Raw genomic sequence first — 2,052 nt, 5'->3', positions numbered from 1 at the left:
AAAAACTGCAGGCCCCTGGGAAGATTTGACAGTCTACTGGTCAGTTGCTCCATAGTATCCCTGGGTTTTATTATCAGACTGTCTCCTCCCATGACTGAAGCTGCTGTGAGCCTTAGTGAGCAAGGACATGGATAGGGTGGGAGCATGGGCCGATCCCTGGAAAGGCAGGTGAGGATATGACAGCCAGAGTGCTTCTTAGCAGCCTGAGGGCCACAGGGCCAAGGGCTCTGCAGAGAGATCAGAGTAGGAGAAGGGAGGGGAGTTAAAGGACAGGAGGTGACTCCAAAACCAAACCCTCCCTGTGAAGCTCCATGAAGAGGTGGGGATTACCTGGAGGTAGAGACTCGCATTGTCTCTTCGGTACAGGCTGGGCATGATGGGCGGCAGAGAGAACAGGCTGGAGACGCCCACATTTACCAGATCCAGTTTCTGGGACAAGTGGAATGGTGGATTCACCTGACTTCAGGGAGAGGCAGGGAATGACAAGGGGCTTTGGGGACCCCTGGGAGAGGCTGGGTTATGTTTCTAGGACCCTCTGGGAGAATTGCTCTGCTGCTCTCTCTGCAGTGCAGGAAAACAGTGGGGACCTGAGACCCCAAACACTTTCTAATGGCCTCTCCTCCGGGGAAGGAGGGCCCAGGCTTCTGGGGAAGCTTTGCTCACTGGATGTCCTAATAGGCTCCCAAAAGTACAATCGGAGAACACCCCCTCCACCCCAGGATGCAGGCAGATAAAGTGGCAGCCACTGGGGCTCTGCCACCCACAGGCCAAAAGTTAAGTCCCCAAACCTTGCCCTGCCTCCCAACCCAAATGTTCTCAGCACCAGAGACCAGGCGCTCTGAGGGGTAAGGGCAGGAAAGGCACCTCAGCGCCACGATGCAGAACATGGCTTGCTGACGCATGTTGCCCATCAAAATCTCAGTGGATTCTTCAAGAATTAGTATCTAGAAAGGCCAGGAAAAAAAAAAAACAACAAAAACAACAACAAGAACCCCCTCAGAGAGAGATGCCAGCCCTCAGGTCCAGGACTTGTCATCCTCATCCCTGAATAATGAACTCCCAGAAGAGCTTGGGTCTTTCTCACCTCAATTTTCTTGGCCAGGATGGCTTTGGGATAGTAATTGTCCATATTGCCATCTGCCTGGGCACGCACAGCACTACTCAAAGTTTCCACAGCCTTCAGGAACTTCAGTTTGGCGAACTCAGGCTAGGACACAATACACAGACTGATGCCCATAAGCTGGGCTTCAGCCCTTAGCTCTGCCCACAGGCAGCACCTGAGACCTGCACCCGACCCCTGCTCCTCACACCCAGCCCAGGTTCCAATCAACTAGGCCAAAGGATGGATTGCTCACTTGATTTTCTCAGTACAATATCCCTGTCCCCAGGACTGCTGCTCACCAATGTCTGGTCACCTATGTAGGGCTCTGGAGGACAGTGGGGCTAGGGATCTCTGATGAAGATCCTTCCTACAGGAAGGGAACTGCAAGATCTGAGCCCTAGACACCCTGTCCGGTGGCCTAGCCACCAAAGATCTGCCTGGTCAGGAGGCAACAATGGGCTGAGTATCTGGTGGCTTCCAAGCCAGGGCTAGTACTCAAAACCCAAGGAGGCATAAGCCCTCTTTTTATTTTTTCTACTTTCTGCCTCAGTTCACACAAAGGTCCAGATAACTTTCTTACCATATGTTCTTCTTCTAGAAATTCCAGTATGAACGCATAGGCTTCTCTTTCTGATTGGCGCAATCCTGAAAAGGGATGTAGTTGGGGGAGGTTAGCTGATTCCACCAGATGGAACAGGAAGGCAGAGTCATCCTCCCCCTCCCTTGCTGTCCACCAAGGAGGTTCAGAAGCTACCAGGGTCCTCAGAACCAGCTTCTCTAGGCCAATGGAAGCCAAAGTGGAAAGGCCATCATGTGGGACTAGTTAAGAGATTTTCAGCCGGGTGCAGTGGCTCATGCCTGTAATCCCAGCACTTTGGGAGGCTGAGGTGAGTGGATCACCTGATGTCAGGAGTTCGAGACCAGCCCAGCCAACATGGTGAAACCCCGTC

At 52.7% G+C, this 2,052-nt stretch overlaps 1 protein-coding gene across 1 annotated transcript in view; it reads right to left on the bottom strand.

Moving 5' to 3' along the window:
- The window catches only part of LOC105504397 (maestro heat-like repeat-containing protein family member 7), a 66,281-nt gene that overhangs the window by 56,412 nt on the left and 7,817 nt on the right, over positions 1-2,052 (bottom strand). Inside the window, exons 4-5 of the mRNA XM_011931834.1 lie at positions 1,085-1,207; positions 331-429 (exon numbers count right to left, since the gene is read on the bottom strand). Coding sequence (XP_011787224.1) covers positions 331-429; positions 1,085-1,207 — 222 coding nt within the window. The remainder of the gene's footprint in view (positions 1-330; positions 430-1,084; positions 1,208-2,052) is intronic.

Source organism: Colobus angolensis, unplaced genomic scaffold, assembly GCF_000951035.1.
Source record: "Colobus angolensis palliatus isolate OR3802 unplaced genomic scaffold, Cang.pa_1.0 Scaffold91, whole genome shotgun sequence".
In the NCBI taxonomy this organism is placed as follows: domain Eukaryota; kingdom Metazoa; phylum Chordata; class Mammalia; order Primates; family Cercopithecidae; genus Colobus; species Colobus angolensis.
Note: the sequence above shows the minus strand (reverse complement) of the source record. Positions and strands in the feature narration are given on the sequence as shown.